Source organism: Miniopterus schreibersii (assembly GCF_964146895.1).
Source record: "Miniopterus schreibersii genome assembly, chromosome: 3".
In the NCBI taxonomy this organism is placed as follows: domain Eukaryota; kingdom Metazoa; phylum Chordata; class Mammalia; order Chiroptera; family Miniopteridae; genus Miniopterus; species Miniopterus schreibersii.
Window position 1 is genome coordinate 53,653,778 of NC_138103.1, and position 19,350 is coordinate 53,673,127.

Consider the following 19,350-nt stretch of genomic DNA (forward strand, 5'->3'; position numbering starts at 1 on the left):
GGCGGGGGCAGCGGCGCTCAGCCCAGAGCCCGTCCCTCCGCGCGGCCGCCCGGCTGCCCGCCGCACCCCGAGGGCGCGCCGTCTCCGCTCCAGCTCCCTCCGTCAGACCCGGACGGTCGCCGGCTGGCGCCCCAGGGCGGCCCCGAGCCAGCTGCGGGGGGAGCTGTGGCCGGGTCCTAGGAAGCCAGCCGGCTGCGCCCCCCCAGCTCCGCCCGGCTCCCGCCCGCGCGCCCTCCCACCTAGGAGCTGGAGGATGGTCCGGCGGCTCTCCCTCGGGGCTGCTGGTCCCGGGCGTCCTCAGCCAGACGTTCCCGGTGGTGTGAGTCGCGCACGCGTCCAGTTTGGAGGCGGCCTCCGCAGCCGCTGACAGGTGCTGCCGCGGGGCGCCGGGCGCGGTCCCTGGCACACGCCCGGGTGCGCGAAGCTTCTGAACCTGGGACCAGAAAGGACAGGGAGGCAGGGCGCGCCCGGGGGACTCCAGCGGCCTGGAGCCTTGGCGGTCAGAGCTAGAAACTTTGCAGGCTGGGTTGCCGGGATTCAGTGACAGCCGGGCCACCCCCGCAGGTGCGGGAGGAAGAGGCAGCACGGGAGTCCCACAGCCGGAGACCCGCAGCCGCCGCGTCCGTCCGCGGTGCCGGCCGGAGGCCGCGGGGCACTGCCTGCTTCTGCTGCTGCGCCCCCCGCCGCCGCCGCCGCCGCGGGGCTCCCGGAGGAGGCGCAGCCTGGGAGGGCGGTGGAGCCGGCGGCGGCGGCGGGAAGAGGAGGAGCCGCGGGCGCAGGATGCAGCCCCGGGCTGCCGCGGCCGGCTCGCCCGCGCCCGCGCCCGCGCCCGCGCCCGCGGGGGCGCCCTCCTTCCAGGCCCGGCTCTGGAAGAACTTGCAGCTGGGGGTGGCCAAGAGCAAGGGCAGCGGCGGCGGCGGGCGGGCCGCGGGCCAGGAGCCAGGCGCGGCGGCCACCCCGTCGCCCTCCCCGCCACCCCCAGGGGGCAGGCGGGACCCGCTGGCCGCGGCGGGCGGCTCGGGCGGTAGGTGGATGGGCTTCAAGAAACGCAAGCAAGTGCTGGACCGAGTCTTCTCCTCCTCCCAGCCCAACCTGTGCTGCTCGTCGCCGGAGCCTCTAGAGCCGGGCGGCCCCGGCGGAGGCGAGCAGGGGCCCGCGCTGCGCCGCAGGCTCCGGGAGCATCTGCTGCCGGCGGGAAAGGGGCGCGCGGCGGCGGGAGCGGGTGCGGAGACGCCTCCTGGCGGACGCTCCCCGGACTCGGCTCCCTCCTCGTCGTCCGCGTCGTCTTCCGTGTCCTCCTCGCCCCAGCCACCCCCGAGGGGCGACCGAGCCCGAGATGAGGGCGCACGCGGCCGGGGCCCCGCAGCGCACCTGTGCCATCAGAAGAGTTCCTCGCTGCCGGGCAACGCCAGCCTGGAGCAGCTGCTGGGGCCGCCGCCTCGGCCTCCGCCCCCGCCGCCCGCAGAGCCCGCGCGGGGGCCCGCGGAGTCCCCGACCCCGGCGCAGGGCGAGCCGCCGGACGGCAGCCAGGTGAGTGCCCCGCGCCCCGCGCCCCGCCTCCAGCTTCGGGGACCGGTCCCCAAGAGGTGCACGGGGAGGGGTGTGTGTGTGTGTGCGCTACCGAGTAAATCAAACTGGAAAGAAAACATCCCGCACCTACCCGCTTAGTCAAGACAAGACTTGAACCCCGACCTTACTTGGGGCAGAAATAATGGGTTGCCATCGCGAAAGTGGAAGTACTCACGGTGGCCAGATAGGAGAGGAAGGAAGTTAGACATCACTTAGGGCACTTTCTGGAGGTGTCCTAGAAGGACTCTCCGCTATGTCTCCCGTAGTGAAAGGCAAACCCCGCAACTTGAGAAGGATCGCCCCCTTGCGTGATGGTGGGGCGGAGGGGCCCGCGTTTGAAACGAGCGGTCTGCGGGAAGGAACAGAAGTGCGGGGAGGTGGCGGGCGTGACCGTGAGGTCCGGGCTCGGGGAAGCCCTGGGCGGGAGTCCGCCGGTTCCCCGCACTCCTGCCGTCAGACCTCCTGCGGCCAATGGGTCGCTGCCCCCAAGGGAGCAGGCTGCGCGCCAAATCTGCTCCTCTGGCCTCTCCTAAGATTTAATAGTCATCCGAAGCGGGTGTGCTCCCAGGACGCTGCTTTCTACGTCCTGTTGACTCTTTGATCACGCAAATTTGGTCCGATACGAATCAAGTGAAAATGTGCACGCAGGGTCCCTAGTTCCACTGAGCGGCCGCTCCGATCCCTCGGTTTTGCAGAGGGAGGCTCTGCTTTTATCAGTGTTTATCCAGTCGGGTTAGTGTTAGCAAATAGTTTGAAAGTTCCCTTCTGCCAGGGACCTACTTTGTTTATGGAAACTCATTATTTTGACTCTGAATTATTGTTAGGTTAAAGTCATATGCATTAAAACTTTAATTAGGTTAAAAGTTGAGCTACAAAAAACATAAGGTCATGCTTTGAAGGGTGAGATATGGGAACAGGCGTGCTTTCAGTTGAAAAATTTTATAGTTTATTTGTATGGTTTCAGAAAACAAAGCAGAATATGAGTGTTTTATTGCTTAATAAACACAATTGATTGCAGCAGCCTGATGCTACTTATGTTTAAGGAAACACCTGAGGTTCTAGAAAACAGTTTTAGTTATTCTCAGGATAGTAGGTAGAGATATTATTGACAAAAAGCCTAAATAAACCTACCTTGCCCTTCATCTTGAAAGATAATTTAATAAAATTCCTGTTTCTGGTTCCAAAAAGTAAGGTAAAAAGTCATTTTAAAAGGATGTTTTAAATTTAGTGTAAATGAATACTCTGTATTTAAAAAGTATTTTTTGAGTGTGTACATAATCCTAATTATAAGAATCTTAGAGCTGGGTTACTGTTTACATATGTTTTTATGAACTTTTGCAATCAAGACTAAAACAACAAATAATAACTGAATTAGTTTGAGTGGTAGCTATATTACCTCAAATGTTAACTTACTAAGTTACTTTGCAGTTCACTGAAGCAAGATATTTTCAAAGCAAAAGCAGGAAATTCTGAATTGATTTTTATGTTTCCAAAAAGTTTTCATACATCATCAAATTTTATTTTAAAAATGCTGCCATGTAAATATGAATTTCGTATTCAAAAGACCTAAACCTATTTTGGAGAAGATACTAAACATTATTGTGTGTGCCTTCATCATATGCTGGGCACTTTATAGCCATACATGATTTAATTCTCACAGCAGGCCTACATGATAGAAGTTCTCGTTGCCATTTTTATGGATTAGGAAACCAATGCTCAAAGACATTAAAATAATCTTTCTAGGGTCCCATGCTTAATAAATGACAGAGGTTTTTGTAGTCAAGCCATTCTCCAGAACCTTTTCCCATAACTACAGTTACCTTTGACAACTTTTAGAACTCTTTATGTTTCTGAGATGAGTTCAGTCCTATTGATTAATACATGCAAGTTTACATACATCCTGAAGTTTTTTCCTCCATTCCTAGAATCACTTCTATGATGGATTAGCTATATTAATTTGTTCTCTGTGATTCATTGTTGCATATCTATTATATCAAATTCACAAATGACATTATTAATCATACCATGTATATATAGTTCTAAAGAAGCTTTTCATTATAAAGAACTAGTATTTCAGTGAAGATATAGTAGAAATAAAAAAGCTAAAATATCTTTCAAAGAATAGGTGAAAGGTGGGGTATAGAAAGAACAGTAAGCCCAGAGAGGTTTGTCTCTTATGGGACACAGTCCCAGGGAAGGCACCATTGTTGGTTCCCAACATCTTCTGCTAATGGAGCCTGTTCCCTGAGAACTGGACACTTTTCTCTGTCACGAGTCGTAAATCCAGGTTTCAGCAGCACTCTCTCGCCAATGCAGAAGAGAGGATTCCTGAGTCCTCTAAGTACTTCTCTGCCCAACTCAAAGAGCCCACTCGCTTCTCTGAATGGGGAAGAGAAAGAAATGTGGAACTTGGATCTGGAAGAGGGCTCACTAAGGTGTCCAGGAGTAGGCTTAGCTCTGCAGGGCCCTTCCAAGCTTCCTACATATCTCAGAGCTCTTCCCTGGCTCTCCCAGCAGCTCATCTGCAAAAAGACTTGGGCATAGGGGTAGAGTGTGTAGCACATGTAGATTTCAGTTTTATTCACAGTTCACAACAACAGATGGAAACATAAAAGAAAAGACAATGAAAGCATTAAATCCATCTTTGGATTGCCTAGATAAAAAGAACTTTCCCTCAAAGGAGAAAGAAAATTTGTTGCAAAAACAAGGCAAATTGCTCAGTTTTTCTCTTGTTCTCTGCTTGATCCTGGCATCAGCTGTGTTCTCCAAACATTCCCCACCTCTCCATCCCCCAGCCCAGCAGGAGGCCCCAACAACATATGTGCACATACTCTGGTACTGGGTAGAGATGTTAAGCAAAAGCCAAAAATAAGATTGGGTTGTTGGGGAAAGAGATTTGGAAGTCACTGCTGAGCAGTGATTAACACTGAACAAACTACCCCCCATGCTTCTGCCAGCCCTCTTGCTATTATGTTTTCTTTTGCCAAATATACCTTTGAAACTCACTGTAACACACTTGATAATGTCTTGTAATTAAATAATGTGCATTATTTAAAATAATCTGCTTTGAGGAAAAAAAAGAGAAACCCCTTTTGTTCCTCTGATTCTAGTTCACGTGTTGGGCCATATTGTCACACCAGATGCATTTCATTTTCTGCAACACAGTTGGGAAAGATGCCTTCTCAATTTGTGTGCATATCAAAAATAAGCCAATTTTATGTATTCTGTCTTGATGAGTTACTAAAATTACATTCTGCTAGAATCAGGGAGTCGGTATTTTAAGATAAAGAGTGAGGAATGAATATGTTGCATTTTTTAGTGTTTTAACAAAAAAGCTTGTAGTAGTGTTCATGAATGTTAAACTTTTATTGTTTTTCCTTCAAATTCATTTTGTTAAAATTGTCTTCATAGAGGAGTAAAAATGTTTATTCTTAAAAGTAGGTAAGTTATTCAAGATATGATAGAAATGTTTCAAAACATAATAAGAGGAATATTCATTCATTGGGAAGAAATTCTTGAAACATATCTGTATGTCCTGATAAAAACTGGAAAAATATTTTCTTCCATTAAGCCCATATGTAAAATGCATCTTGCTTTATTAATTATATGACCTTTTAAAGAAAGCCTATATTTTCAAAAGCTATTTTTAAAGGTGATTTGGGTTAACTTTTGCTGTCCATTTTTTAGGTGTTTTTAATATTACTTCAAAGAACATAATCTTGGGAAGGCACAAATGAAAAATTAATTTCTAATGGAAATTACTAAAACCATTTTTAAAAATCTACTAATTAGAAAAAGCACCTAAAAATAACATTAGTAGCTTTTGCAAAAAGTGTGTAAGGGTAGGGGTAGGAAATGAGATCTTAGGATATTTTGGAGCAGGGCGTGAAGTTTGATGTGTAATAGCGTTCTTGAAAAATACTGGGGTCTTCAGGTCATTCCAGAGAAAGGGAGTGAGGAGAGTGAGTGAGAGGTTTTCTTTGGAGTGGAATTATTTCCTTGTAACCTTTAATTACTATCCTATGCATCTGATAGATTTGAGTAGAGCTGTGAATATTGCATATGTGGAAGTGTTATAACGTAGATACTGTATAAGATTGGCTTGAAGCATTGCTCAGTAAACATTAGTAATGGCTGTGTTGTCATTATTATTGGACAAAATATTAAACTTTTGTCACTGCCACCGTTACAAATGAGTGGGTGGTTAAAAAAAATTAACAGGGAACTTCGCTGGTCCTTTTCATTTAATTTAAGGTATAAATTTTTTTACTTGCTGTGGTGGCAAAAGGAGCTCAAAATTAACCAAGGAAGTACTGGTGATATCACAACCTCACAGAGTGTAAAAACACAACAACAAACATATTACTTTTGGCAAGTCTGTGCACATTATCATGAAAAAGTGAATAAATACTTTGAGGAATAAAATAAGATTAATAGATTTATCAAGAAAATAGGACAAACATTTCCCCTTTGTTTCTTTTGCCCCACTATTTGGAAATAGGGGATGAGTTCACAAAATTAAAGGTTAATAATATCTTTGGTACCTCGAGAAACAAGTAGTGTAATTTCTTTGCTCATGATGATTATCAAAATGTTTGTCAACTCTACATTGCTGAAGAGTATGCAACGTGTCTGGATAACATTGTAAGCATTGAAAAGATCTGCAGATTCAGAAATTTGGGTCATGCATTTTGTTGTTGTTGTTAATTTGGAGCTAGTTACAGTATCACAGTACACACCTGTTTTAGGTAAGGAGACATTGATTTTTTGAAATCTGAGACTTTTTTGTTCTGACTTTTTTTTTCTTTTCTGGAAAACTTACCAAAAATTACTACATATTTCCCTGCCCCAATAAGCCAACCGTCCTACATAAAACCTTTTCTTGATAAATGAGGATCATTGTTTGAATACTGACTTTTGGGGAATTTATTTAATGTGAATGAAATAGGTATTGTCCTAGAGCTTGCTTTAGATAAGCTTGCTTGTTTTCATAAAATTACAGTATAAAGTATACCTATATATGACAAGTTTATCTTTCTATAAAGTTAATTATTGAAAGGTATGAGGCACCCTTCCTCATGTCATTTTTTTTTACTTGCCAAATAACCTTTACTGTATGTGTGAATTTTGATTTGTCAGCACCATTAAAAATATAATCTATTATTTTCCTGTATGATTAACTTTATGTGCCATTTTGATTTTCTTGTCACCATCAACCTTTCTTCTAACATACATTGCTTTTTATAAATCAGGTGTAGAAAGTGATGATTGCCCTTCAACAATTCAAGTTTTATGCAAATAGATTTTCCCTTCCAGTGTCACCAGTTTTTTATTTTTATTTTTAAATAGATTTTTATTGTTTTTACAGAGAGAAAGGAAGGGAGAGTGAAAGAGAGAAATATCAATGAGAAACATCCATCAGCTGCCTCCTGCATCCCCCTACTGGGGATCGAGCCCACAATCTGGGTGTGTGCCCTGACTGGGAATTGAACCTGTAACCTCTCGGTGCATAGGACAGTGCTCAACCAACTGAGCCACACCAACTGGGGCTGTAACAATTTTCTTATTAGAATTTTTTTTTAGCTGAATATCAGGCCATGATTTCCCTAATGTATCCAAATATTTGTGTTTAACATTAGTCTGAATGTAAGCAATACTAAAAACTGTATTTTCAATATAATGAGATTTGAAAGTCCTGCCATGTTGCCTTCTTGAGAGAACAATTTTCCTTTGAAGTCTCTTTTGAGATATTTTATACCAGCCTATTTCCCATTCTCTTGTATCCTAGCCAATCTGGAAAATTACAACACATCAGGATGTTTTAGAATCAATGCCTCCTTCTAATCTCATCGGTTTTATTCAGAGAGGCCCTTTCAGTATTAGCAATCTCACCCTATTTTGCTTAACGGGCTGCACCAGCACTGTTAGAGTAGAATTTGGCAAACTTAGTACAATCAACCTATTTAATTGGCACTGTAATATGGTTCCAGGGAAGACCACTCAATAAATGGTTGCTGAATGAATGATGGAGTTAATGGATGGGCTAGAGCTGTTCAGAGATAAGTTCTCTAGAAAAGTTTCAAAATCACTTTACAGCTGTGTAATGTTGTTAATGCCTTCTTGTTTCCGTCTTTTTAAGGCTGGCAGAGATGTTTGACATTTCTCTCTTTTCCCAGCTAGTAGCTTGGCTTTCTTCAGCTTATACTTTAATTCTGGCTTATGCCTGCAGGTGTGAAGGGGGGGCATATGTGCTCACGCGCAGGGCAAAGGGCTGCCATATATGCTCACTTGCAGGGTAGAGGAGTGGTTTCTCTTTCTGAGGTCTCTGACTCAGGGATGCATTTCTTGGTGCTGGTCTCTGACTTCTGGTATCTGCTTTTGCACCCGAGTCTCCTCGTCTGGTCTCTGACATTGCACTCCCACATCTGGATTCCAGACTCTTACTGACACATCCTCTCTCGCTTATGTTCTCTGAGTCTTAAACTCTGCTCCTGAACCTTAGCTCAAGATACATTCCTGCTTCACTGCCATTTTTCCTCAAACCAATTTCCTTGCAATGATTTAAAATCCCAATCTTAATCAAGAATGCTGCTCTCCCCAGCTTGGCCCACTCTGCTGCCTTTTGAGTGCCAAGGGCATGGCCTGGGGTTCAGAGCCTTGGCCAGTTGCTTTTCATAGTGAGGCAGATCAACTGTCTAATGCTGCGACTACTTATATGACACCAAAGCCTCTCTCCAGAAAATCTACTTTGCTAGTCAACTGCATTTGTCTGTAAGGGGTGTTTCTTCCCCTGGGGTACTGGACTAGAGCTGATCTTCTCACTGAGCACAGTTCACTTTCTCTGTGTCCCTACTCCCTTCTCTCCTATTTGTAAAGTGCTCACTATGCCTGCTCTTTAACATCACCACTCTTTTCTTTAGTCCTGCCTGCTTTGTTCTTTTTCCGTAATATTTCCCCTCTGTCTCTGTTTGCAAGGCTATTTTTGAATCTGGAGTTGTACTGTCCCTTGTGGCAGCCACTGGCCACATGTGATCATTGAGCAGTAGAAATTGTGCTGTAAGTGTAAAAAGCTCACTGGATTTCGAAGCCTTCACACAAAGAAAAGAAAGTAATACCTAATTACTATTTTTTATATTGCTTCCATGTCGAAATACTATTTTGGATATAACAGGTTACATAAAGTATATTATTAAAGTTAATTTCATCTATTCCTTTTCATTTAAAAAATGTGGCTACTAGAAAACTTAAAATTATGTATGTGGCTCACATTTTTATTTTTATTTACTAGCACTGGTCTAAAGCCAGTGTTCAAACTCCATTGCTCATGGGGCCATCAAAGTAAAGAAAAGGAGCACAGAGGGTTTGGTGGGGCCCGTGGGTGAACCAGGGAGTCCTTATCCCTTTGCAGGTGCAAATAAAGTGTGCCAGGCGGAGGGCTGTATATAGGGTGGCAGTAGGGACCCCTGGAGGCATTTGAGCGGGGGAGGCAGGGTCACATGAGCCTTAGGAGGGTCAATTGGCAGCAGAGGCAGGAGACCCTGCTGAGGCCTCAAGAGTCCCAGTGAGGGTTGGGCAGTAACCTGACCTGGGGCTGGAAAGATGGAAAGATTTGAAAGACCAGCATGTGGCTGAACCTTCTGGGAAAGGGAAAGTAGAAGGAATTAATCAAAACATGTTTTCCCTTTTACTTATGCCTTTAATCTTTTTTGCTTCTGTTCAGAAATGCTTTCATTGAAAAGCCTTTTTCTTGGAAAGGGAGAGGGAGGGCTGAGTTTTGAATTTACATGCATGCAGAATGGTTGAGGTGCCAGACTCCTAGGTGGCAGATTGTCACCTATTTACTCTAAAAGCCCACATTCTTTATAGTTAGTTTCAATTCTTCCTGAATAAAATAGTTCTCCTTTTCTCTGCAGCATTAGGCATTGAAAGTAGTGAGTGTTCATGGAGCAAAAAAAATAAAAGGGCAAAACATACGTTTGTCAGTTAAAAAAACAACAGGTAAAACAAGAAAGCCTCCTACATATTCCTGTAACCTAGACTCTTATGGTTCCTGATACCAGAGTGGCCACATATTTGAAGAAATAGTTACAATGAAAGGGTTTAGAATCCATGGACTCTGTTGGAAATTTTTATTCTTAAGGCTGTGTACTTCAAAGGTGTTAACTATGCATTCTCTCTCAGGGGAAGGCTGGTCTGTGCATGGCAAATGATCAGTTTTTGAAGGTTGCAAATAGATATTTTCTCAAAATAGAAACCATATTCTATCCATGCCCTTAAGCTGCATTTGACTTCTGTTCTTTTACTGAAATGTAAAATAGCTTTTGATAAAAGAAAAATTCAGCATTTGAAGAGTTCTTTGAATAGTATTTTCACCACACTAAAGTAGAAGTCTGAGTGTTTTCCAAAATATCTTTTGAGATTGGAATAGATTTTGCAGACAAGTTCTATGTCACTCCCGAGCTGTTGCTAAACCTCATGCTCCTTAGCGGTCACAACACCCTGAATCTGCACGCCCTGCAGACTCCTGGCCCAGAGCAGACGTGGCCGCACCTTCCCCTTCTCCTTTCTTTGTGTCCCTCTATTTTTACAAGGAAGCTGGGGGTGAGGGATAGAGATGGGGTCCAGCTGAGACTGTGACCTCACCTGGTTCTCTCTGGCCTTGCATATATGCCGATTTAACTCAGCAGTTTCAAGTAAAAGAACGTTGACTTAACCATTCTGGGCATCACCCCTCAGCCCCTCTGCTCTTTCAGCCCCTCGGCAGCCCCCATTTACTCTAGACTCAGGCTGCTGCTTTGTCACTCTGGCCTGCGCTGGGGAGTCCGCTGAGTGAGGCTCGGGAACAGGCAGAGGGGCGAGGGAGACACACATTTTGCCCCTTGCCAGGCCCCGTGCCCTCTGCCTCTTTTCAAGGAAAATAGAACTTTGTAAAGTGTTCTTATATCTATTCCTTTCTACCTGACATTTCCACTTTCTCTGACTTCAATTTTTTCTTCTGGGATATGTGCCAGAATATGAGGCAGGACTACATGGAACCTGCCACAGAAGGATCTCGGTGTGTCCTGGATGATCAGCCTGCCTGCTTCTGCCACAGGGCTCTCTGGGTGGTGTGCTATGGGTCTGTTCTTTGGTCTCTGCCCTCCTGCTACCTGCCTTTCACTTTTCTTTTTTCTGGGAACAGGGGCAGGGAAAATAAAAATTAAAAAAAGAAAAGTCAGGCTTTTTTTTTTTTATTAGAGGCTTTTATAATACATTTTTTCACATTTAAAGTTTAAATAATTGGCTTCTACAATGTTTTGATGTTTTGTGTTGCTTTGGGGTATGCTGTACACACACACACACACACACACACACAATTGGGCCTTCACCAGGAATGGTTCATACATGTACCTATCTTTCCACACACATCCTATTTTCCACTGGAGTCAAAGATAACCAGACTAACTCCAATATTTTTCCACTTCCAAATTTAATCTTATAGGGCTAAATGTCAATGATAACAAAGTATTTACAAATGATTTAAGTGTATCTAGTTTGAGTGCCTGTATAGTAACCAGCTCAGCCAAAGAGAAAAAACTCCCACCACAATTAGAAGACAGCTTTTGCGGCTTACTATGGGGCGTGCTCTACCAAGAGAATGAGTAATCTTGCTTCGAATTTAAACTAATGTATAAAGAATGCCTGTTCTTCAGTAGAATAATCATTCTTCTGTAAGTATCTAACTTTCAGCCACCATGGAAGAGAGGTCATTGACTTACTCCCTTAATCTTTTGAAACTGAGATGTCACGATAACTAATGTCTATCATTAGCATTTTCAAGCCTGGCCTGGCTTTACCATCACAAAGTGGTCCTTACAAATAACAAAATAATGAGGCATTTTGGTGAGCTTCTTTGTTGATATAGTTCAGCTTTTAATTAGAAAACAAGTGATATCTTTAGGGTAATAAAGATGCATTCTCATAACCACAGGAAGCTCACTTTTTTGAAATGACCTGAAAAGAGAGTGGGAAAGTAACTGATTTAGGAACCAATGAATCTGGGAGGCAGAGCCTTTGTGCTGGCAGCTTAAAGAATGTGCTATTTCTCTTAATGTTGCTAATGATTCTTAGTGGCTCTTTTTTTTGAAAAAGATTTCTTAACACCGCTTTATTACTTTATTCATCCTCTTAATTGTATCTGAATTGCATCCTGAGGTGTATTTGCCCATTTCATATTTGAAAATTAATTTTTTTTCATTTTAGGAGTATAAGTCTAATGTGAGCTTCAAGCAGCTACACTTTTTTTTGTGTGTGTGTATTTGGTGCCAGAAATTGGTTGTGTGGACTAGTTTGCATAAGTATCCATGAACTTCTTAGTGGTATCTATTGTGGTAGGGCTTGGCCTTTGTTACCTTGTCTTTGAATGAAGTTTTGTTAAATCACAATTCACATTCAATCTTCCGAAGTTGTATTACGTGAGATAGAACAGGCCTTTGGCGTCCTCCCAGCCCATTCTGCTGGGTTCTCTTTGCTCAGTTGTATCATCTCACCTCTGACCTAAGGCTAACCAGCAGGTGGGGCCATTTTAAAATGACATTTTATAACTAGAGTTAATCGTAGCTAAACATACAGTGCATTTATTAAGTATTGGCATTATTCTCAGTGTTTTCTCCGTCTTAACTCATTAATTTACTACAACACTTTCTGAAGTACATTTATTATTGTTTATCTTTTCTTCATGAATAAACTAAGCCACGGAGATTATGTGACTTGCCTAAAGTCACTCATCAGTATCATTGACCCAGGTCGTCTGGCCTTTACACACTACAGAGGGCTGTCTGAAGTAGGTTGTGCCTGGGAAGCCCAGGTTCGGGAAACAGGACTCCAAGTGGATGTTTGGATGAAGTTTTACTGCCTCATCTTCCTCCCCGTCTCAGTAGAGATGTTGCAGCTCTTCTTCACCTCTGCTGTTTCCTCCCCATCTTTCGTATTTCTGAAGGTTATCTCGTAATAAGTACATTTAATAAGAGCAGATTCAGTGTAATGGCTAGAAGACTTTGGTGTCAGGCTTAATCCTGGCTCTATCCCTTCCCTCTTGCTGGTGGTAAGCCCTCTAAGCTCTCTTTAATTCCTGGATAAAGATATGACTAGCAACCTTTGCATCGCAGTCCTACTGAAAAATAATTATTCCTCACCAGTTACCCCACTAGATCACCATCAGTATTTATGTTATTGATTTGTTATTAGAGACGTGTTATATGTTACAGGACCTTTGCAATTATATATTTTCTGTATTCTACAGCCCCTGCTCATTTCTGTCATTAATGCTTCCTTGTTCCATGAAAGGCATGCTATTAGGGGAAAGAAACAAAATAGACCTGCTAGGCATTCTTTATACAGTATCTTAAATAAACATTATAGATTATACACATTATCTCACTTAAAACCTCACAGCCATTTTGGCAGAGAGGCATTATTGTTCATTGCATTTTATATCTGGAAAATTCTTAGAGAGATTAAGTAACTTGTCTGAAGTCCTGGTTCTGTCCATAGTTAGTAAATGGCAGACCTTGGGTAAGAGACATCTAATTTCTGCCAGGGCCATAATTTCTAGGGTCCCCACTACTCAACCAATTAGTAAGGCCACATCCACACACCGTTATCAATGACAAGCCTGATAACTGATTCAGAGGAGTGCAGAGAACTATAGGAGTGAACTGTGAGAGGTTCCAACCTAATCTTGGAGGAAGGGGAGGAGCAGGGAAGGCGTTCCTACAACGGTGACATTTAGGATGAAATAAAAGAAGGAATAGGCATTGGCCATATTTGGGGGAAGCAGGGGAAGTAACGGAGGTGGCAGATAGTTCTGGGCAGAGGAAACCACAGCAGAAGGCACTTAGAGAATTGCCTAGGCAGCTAGAATTCAGTGAGTAAGAGGACAAGTGAGGGGATGGGTCTGGAATGGTTGGCAGGGGCCAGATTATGCAGGACCTTCAGGCTGTTTGGAGATTTTGGACTTCTACAGGTACTAAAGCAGTTCTGAGAGTCTGAGTGGTTGGCCATGAAGAGAAGAACCATTTTCAGGAAAGTTCATGACCTTCGTCTGGGAATAGCTTTTCTTTGCTGCTCTGTGTGGAACCACTTTGCACTCATAGAGTTGTTTTGTCAAGAGATAGAGAAATATGTTGAGGCTGCAATTCTCTACTAAGATAATAGTATTTTTAAAATGTCTATAAGGATTAGAAATACCTAGTGAATGAAAATATCCTTCCCTCTGGAAGAACATGCCATTTCATTCTTCCTATTGCTATTTTTACTGAGCATTATTGGAAGGTAAATGAAGGCGGGAAAGGCAATCTAACCTCCCATTGTCAGTGCTCAGGGGACAGATTCTCATAGCACATTTTAGAACCTAGGTAGAGATGAGAATGAGATAAAGCCCAGTGGTCCAGATGTTACGGCTGTAAATTATGGAGGGCATATTTTTTGTGAACTTCCAATTTCTTTCCTGAAGTTAGAATGGGAAAAAAAGGACTTTGGAAAGGGATTCTGTCAGGAGGTGTACATATAAGGGTCTACATTGTTTGTTATCACAATTGTGGAGTGATTAGAAAGACTCTTTGTTGAACAAATCTAAAGCACAATAAAGGAGATTTGATTTGTTTTATATTTTTCTATATTTTTAGATATAAAACCTAAATTTTATATTTTCATGTACAGGCAACATTCACATTTATGAAACAGGTTTGCAACAGTGCACTGAAGCAAGAAGGAAAACTTAAAGTGTGTAAAAGCTCACCATTACATTTGTTAGCACAATACTATAGAATGAAAAAGAGGAAATGTCAGAATTCCTTATTGAGATTGTAAGCCCATCAAACAATCAAACTTGCAGTGGCAGCCATAAGGCAGCCTAGCTGCCACTCTGTGAAAGCTCAGGATACAAGATTCTAGCATGTCTGGCAGGCAAGTGTAAATGCTCAGAAATTGTACCAAGCCCTTGCCCAAGGCTAGACTGCCAATCTGTGACTTCCTCAGTCAATTACCATGACAAACAACCACCCAGACAGCATGGGCTGCCCTAAGGACCCAAGCAGGACTGCCATCTGGAGTAGGAAAGAACATCTCATAATAAAAACACATCTCATAAAAACTCAATGACATCAGCCATGCCCAAGTCAACTGAGTATCTAGAACTTACATATTCTTTATCTGCTATCATGGTAAAATGTGATGTGGTCTCTTATTTTTGTCTTTATGTAGCATTTTGCTGGAGTCATAACCAAGTAAACACTATACAAACAGCAAAGAGATTTAACATTAATTCTCATTCTGTTTGGGGATCATAGGCCCTTTTCAGAAACTAAGGAACATTGTGGCATTCTCCTCCTAAAGAAACACAAATGTACACAGAACCGATATTATGCATTCACCTTCAAGTAAGGAAGTCCATGACTTTCAACCCATGGACTCCAGAATCCTCCATTAGTTCCCTTGGGATGAAAGGAAAACTCAGTGATCATTCTCATGAAATAAGGTGGCCTCATTAGCACTAGAAAAAATAAAAATTTGAGTCTTTGAATTTTCAAGTATGACCTTGTGTATTTATTTATCCCAGAACCTTGCAGAGTACATGATTGATTCTTAGGAAAGATCTGTAGGCTGGCCTCCTAGGAGAAGTGCAGTCATGCCCAGAAATAAAAAAATCAGTGTGTCCTGCAACTGTTTTGCTGAAGAGACCAGCATGCAATTGGATACCTAATTTGGTCACAGTTGGAGTTTCCTGTTAATATTGAGAAGTTGATTTGTGTTTCCTTCTTATTTGTTCTTCTATAAAGAATCTTCTTTGGGACTAAACCACTGAGAAGTCAGATTCCTATACTAGAGTGCTGTAGGAATGTACTGTTTAAATAATACCAAGAGAACTCCCCATCTCAGGGGATACAGAGGCTTAATTCCTTTCTGTAACAGCATGGGGATAATTGGTCTGGTTTAACTAGCATTAGTGGGAACAGACTTTTGTCCTCTCAGCTTTCTTTGCTCATTTCCCCTCAGTGCTTACATGAGCATCTTATAGAAATAAATGTGCTGGAAAATGTAGAAGCTCGCAATCTTAAGTCATTCTGAGGAAAGAGCGTTGTTCAGGTGAGAAGGCGGTTCTCACAGCTCAGACGCGGATAACTCAGAGGCACGAGGATCTGTGCTGTGCGCCCTGGGCCTTGACAGACAGAAGCCCAGGTACTCGCTTTATAGTAAACCCACCAACCATGGGCCTGCCCAACTCGGGAACTCAGAGCTCCTTGCCTGGAAGCCTGGTTCTCTGCTTGGGGCACTGGCCTTGGAGAAAGAAGATGGTGGAGCTGGAGGTGGAAGGTAAGCACCCTTTGGAGAACTAATGCTTGGTGTGCCAGAGAAGAGGGGACAGGCCCGCCTCCAGGTTGGCTCCACAAGGCCTGCAGGCCAGCGAGGCTCCGAAGCAGGAGAGGCACACAGTGGTCCCAGCATCGTAATTTGAGGAACGGCAATGCTCAATGAGACAGATGGAGCCCAGGCATCAGGGACGTCTTCTTATTCAGGACTCTTTCCTTGCAAGTGACAGGAGCTCAGTTCTTCCCGGATCTGGCTTTAGGTCTCTCTGTCTCTGCCCCTCCACTTTTTCTTTCCTTCCTTCCTCCCAAATTTCTTGGCTTTGGGCATGTTCTCAGGTAGGTTCTCTCTACATTATGACCCTCAGTAGCTCTTGGCATATAACCTCCTTAAAGTTCTTGGGAGTGAGACTCACTGGAATGATTTGGATCCATACTCTGCCCACTGTGACCAGGGGTTGAGGAGCATGGCCAGGTCATGTGTGTATCCTTTGAGCCCAGAAGTGAGTGACATCCCAGTTAAACAATGTGGATTGAGAGTGGAAGGGAGGCAGGTCCTGAAAGGAAAATCAGATTGCTGTTGGCAAGCAAAAGTCTCCAGTGTCCACTTGGAGTATGGTCAATAATCAGCAGTTGGGAAGATGAATGATCAGACATTCAGAAAATCTATCTATGAGCTGCTGGACTAAGTTACTGGGGCTCAGTTGAGCCCTTCAGAGGGAGACTGTTTTTCCTGTGTTTTTAATATAAAATGAGCATAGAGTATAGAGTAACAAATTATGTCAACTAGTTTTTTTTTGCCTTACTTTTTGAATGGATTATATTAGTCATGTATTGAGTCCTAGAATGTTGGAAAATAACCTATAAAACTTACTTAGCATTAACGAGATACTGATCCTCAGGGGATAAATACACTGAACTTAAGATATCACTCTCTCTTCTCTTTCTCAGAGCCTAGAATACAAGCAGTTTCTGATCCACACCTTACTTAGAAGCAGTTTCACTTATGCAAATACGCTTCAGAGGTATTCAGCCATTGCTGCCTCAGCTTCTCCTGCTGGCCTTGCCATCACCCTCTGGAAAAAAAAATGTTGCCTTTGGAGGATCTGTGATTTCAGTACAAAGGAAGAGAAGAAATAGTGCAAAAGTAGAATGACCTAGGCGAGTTGTCTTCCAGAGCTCAGTAAGGCACTTATCTTTTCCAAACTTCACATTTTTCTTCTGTAAAACTGGGAGAGCCCGGCTGGCATGGCTCAGCGGTTGAGTATAGACCTAGGATCAAGATCACAGTTCGATTCCCGGTCAGGGCACATGCCCGGGTTGTGGGCTCCATCCCCAGTAGGGGGTGTGCAGGAGGCAGCCGATCAATGACTCATCATTGATGTTTTTATCTCCCTCTCCCTTCCTTTCTCAAAATCAATAAAGATATATTTTAAAAAAACAAAACAAACAAAAACTGGGAGAATGACATACCTACCTGATGGTGTTGTTAAGAGGGTCTTGTGAAGAGTTTAAATTCTTGGTATGTGGTATGGGCTCAACCAATATCATCATTCTCCCATGTCTCCTGATCCATCTCTGCTAATAGCCTGTTGATCTCCACATTTGGTTTAACAAGTTTCTTTAAAACTTACACCAGTGTCTTTTGGAGCCTTAAGGGATGGTCATTCACACTTTAGCATAGATTAATTCAATTATATTGTTTCTTTCTAATTACTGGATAGAAAACTGTAAATTTTGAATAGTGGGCAGAGTGGGTGAGATGGAAGTGAATTAGCTCAATCTGTAGAATTTGTGGCACTTACCTGGGCCTGGGTGGGTGCTACAGGACTTTGTATGAGAGAGAAGATACTAGGAGGCTGGAAAATAGTAGAGCTTTGATTGGAGGGGTAGGAGAGGGAGAATGCTAATAAAAGACTTTCTTTGATGCAGAACTTTGCTATAGATGACTCTGAATCTGCAAGGGAATGAGAAACTGCCATGTTCCCCTTCTGTCACTCATAACTTCCTGTTCTCAGAACTTGGGCTGGAACTGCTAGTACTGAATTATGTGGTCTCATCTTGAAGCCAGTCCCCTTTTATGACATTGCTTTTTTGGGCAAATCAAGTCAGTAACAGCTTTCTAATGAACTTCTGGAACCTCTCCAGTTTTGGAAGCCAGAGGCTGCCTGCACTTTATAGGTAATATTTTCATAATGATTAGCCTTCCTACTACATGTGGCGAATATTTTTTTTTTTACCACATCTTAAAGTGGAGGGTCTCAGAAGGGGTCATGTTTAGTTACTTTCTTTGCTTAATATATGCCTTGTACATAGATACTCCGCAAATGTAAAATCAAATTGAATAATTAATATTTGATTTTTCTATTACTTGAAGAAAAACTTTTAATTTTTAAAGTACTAGGAGAATTACTAGGGGTAGATGATATGTTATGACATAAATGGACTTTAATTCTCTGATATTTATTGAATAGTTTTAGTTATTCACTTTATTAAAAACATCTCAAGAAACTGTTTACCATAAGTACTAAAAATATTTAATATTTCTTTATTAATTTTCTAATATCTGTACAATAGTGAACTTTTTCAAATAAAACATTTTATAAATCCTAAACTCTGTTTTTAAAGTAAAGATTTAGTTAACATGTTTGAAATTGTCGGATCCAGACAGTTACATAAAGTCTGGAAAAAAACCAAACAGATGAACCTAACATAAGAAAGCTGAATGCAAGATTTTGTTCATAAAATCCTAAGTTTTTGAGTTAAACTACTTTTTATTCTCCTGAGAATATCCTACATTGCTACAAATCTGTTTACAGGGATTTTATTTTTCAAGGTTAAATAATCAGTTCCTCAAATATAGATCTTCTAATGTGATTCCTAATCTTTTCAAGCACACAACCTTCTACAGGGTCCTCTCTCAGGGTTTTGTGTTAGGAGCTAATTTAGACTTCTTTATCTTATTGTAGGTCCTTTCATATATTTATATTTTAGTTTTTATGCTTCCTTTTGCTTCCTAAAAATGAGCGTAATACCTAAGAATAATGATGCTCTTGGTATCTTTTAAAGATATTTGCAGAGTGCTTACCTAGGTACTATGCTAGGAATTGTCTGCAGGAGTGCCTGCTTTCCTTAATCAGTTCCCCGTGTTTGGTATGAACTATGTGCTCTCAGAAGTCTCTTTGATTAAAAAGTGTCTGATTACAGATTTCATTCTTAAGAGTTTGATCCTCTTAATTTTTTTTCTTTTTTAAATATCTTTATTGATTTCAGAGAGAGGAAAGGAGAGAGAGAGAGAAAGAGAGAGAAACATCAGTGATGAGAGAGGCATTGATCGAGCCCGCAGCCCGGGCATGTGCCCTGACCGGGAATCGAACCCCGATCGCCTGGATTCTAGGTCGACTCTCAACCACTGAGCCACACCAGCTGGGCTGAT

At 42.8% G+C, this 19,350-nt stretch overlaps 1 protein-coding gene across 4 annotated transcripts in view; it reads left to right on the top strand.

Moving 5' to 3' along the window:
* Positions 1 to 780: 780 nt before the first annotated feature.
* The window catches only part of MCTP1 (multiple C2 and transmembrane domain containing 1), a gene marked incomplete at both ends in the record, with an annotated part of 426,668 nt that continues 408,098 nt past the window's right edge, over positions 781 to 19,350 (top strand). For all 4 annotated transcript variants that reach the window (XM_081131855.1, XM_081131856.1, XM_081131857.1 and 1 more), the window contains one exon: positions 781 to 1,530. In XM_081131855.1, coding sequence (XP_080987981.1) covers positions 781 to 1,530 — 750 coding nt within the window. The remainder of the gene's footprint in view (positions 1,531 to 19,350) is intronic.